The sequence below is a fragment of the Arachis ipaensis genome, chromosome B07, assembly GCF_000816755.2.
Source record: "Arachis ipaensis cultivar K30076 chromosome B07, Araip1.1, whole genome shotgun sequence".
In the NCBI taxonomy this organism is placed as follows: domain Eukaryota; kingdom Viridiplantae; phylum Streptophyta; class Magnoliopsida; order Fabales; family Fabaceae; genus Arachis; species Arachis ipaensis.
Window position 1 is genome coordinate 6,925,921 of NC_029791.2, and position 1,174 is coordinate 6,927,094.

General features: G+C 29.5%; 1 protein-coding gene across 2 annotated transcripts in view; it reads right to left on the reverse strand.

The window, feature by feature from the left end:
* The window catches only part of LOC107608155, a 7,802-nt gene that overhangs the window by 4,158 nt on the left and 2,470 nt on the right, over positions 1-1,174 (reverse strand). For both annotated transcript variants that reach the window (XM_016310034.2, XM_016310033.2), the window contains exons 4-5: positions 407-568; positions 128-301 (exon numbers count right to left, since the gene is read on the reverse strand). In XM_016310034.2, the coding sequence (XP_016165520.1) occupies positions 128-301; positions 407-568 (336 nt within the window). The remainder of the gene's footprint in view (positions 1-127; positions 302-406; positions 569-1,174) is intronic.

Here is a 1,174-nt window from a genome sequence, read left to right on the forward strand (position 1 = left end):
AGCTGTAAAGCTGTAAACTTTATTAAAAAATAACTACAAGTGAGTCTCTACCACAACGTATATGATTTGAGTATGTAGATATATACGTTATTAAATGAAATCGTTTCTTTAATTTGTCCGATACTACCTTGATTGAATTGATGAAAAGCTTCAAAGACGCCTGTGTCAAACTCCCAACCACTAATAAGATCAGGTTGACCACCCCTTCCGGTGAATGCTTCATATGGCTTTTCCATCAGTTTGTCCAGCAGTTGACGACTCCACTGGTGCTTCTTCTTTATCTTTTTTACATCCTTCAACGCTTTTCAAAATTAATATACCATCCAAAAAATATATAAATCAGTAATGTTAATTAATCATAGTAATAAAATAATTTATATAATTAAGAATGGAAAGGCGTACATACCCACTCCCGAGAGGCCAAGAGTGTGCACATACATTGACCTGATGAATTGTTGAAGGGTAGAATAATTTGGTGGCAGAAATCCAACCTCATGTTTTTCTGAATTTTTCTTTTGTGGATTTTCTGCGTCATGCTTTTCTTTTTCCTTTTCTTCTTTCCAGCTTCCTGTCCAACCGGAAACACGTTTTGCAATAATTTACTATTGCAAATTAAAATAAACTTTTTTTTTATTTTTTTAAAGCCCCTCTAATTTCCTTTTTTCTTAGAAAACTTTAAATTGTTTATCGTTGTTCATGCCATTAATAATTTAACTGATTCTATATTAAATATTTGCATGTCAAGCTAAATTACTAATGAGTAATGCTAGGGAGACAAAAAAAACAGCTTGAACTTGCCTTATTTAGCATTCATTAATTGTCGCAACAATTAATGAATGCTAAATAAGACAAGTTATGGCTGTTTTTTACTGATTTTCTTTGGTTACCAAATATTTCGGATTACTAATATGATATATATCACATGCTGATATGCATGGTAAACTCAACCGATTTTTTTTTTTTTTTTGGTTTAAAATTAAAGACGGTAATAGAAAAAAAATAGAGGAACCGAAATCTATCATAGATAAAGACTAAGAAACTGAGTAAATTATAAACATGGTACCGAAAGCATTATTAAAATGTTTGAGAAATAGTTATGAAAGATGAAAATGACAAAACAAAAATCTAAAAAATAACATTATTTTTTACAAAATAAAAAAATTTATTTTTTATA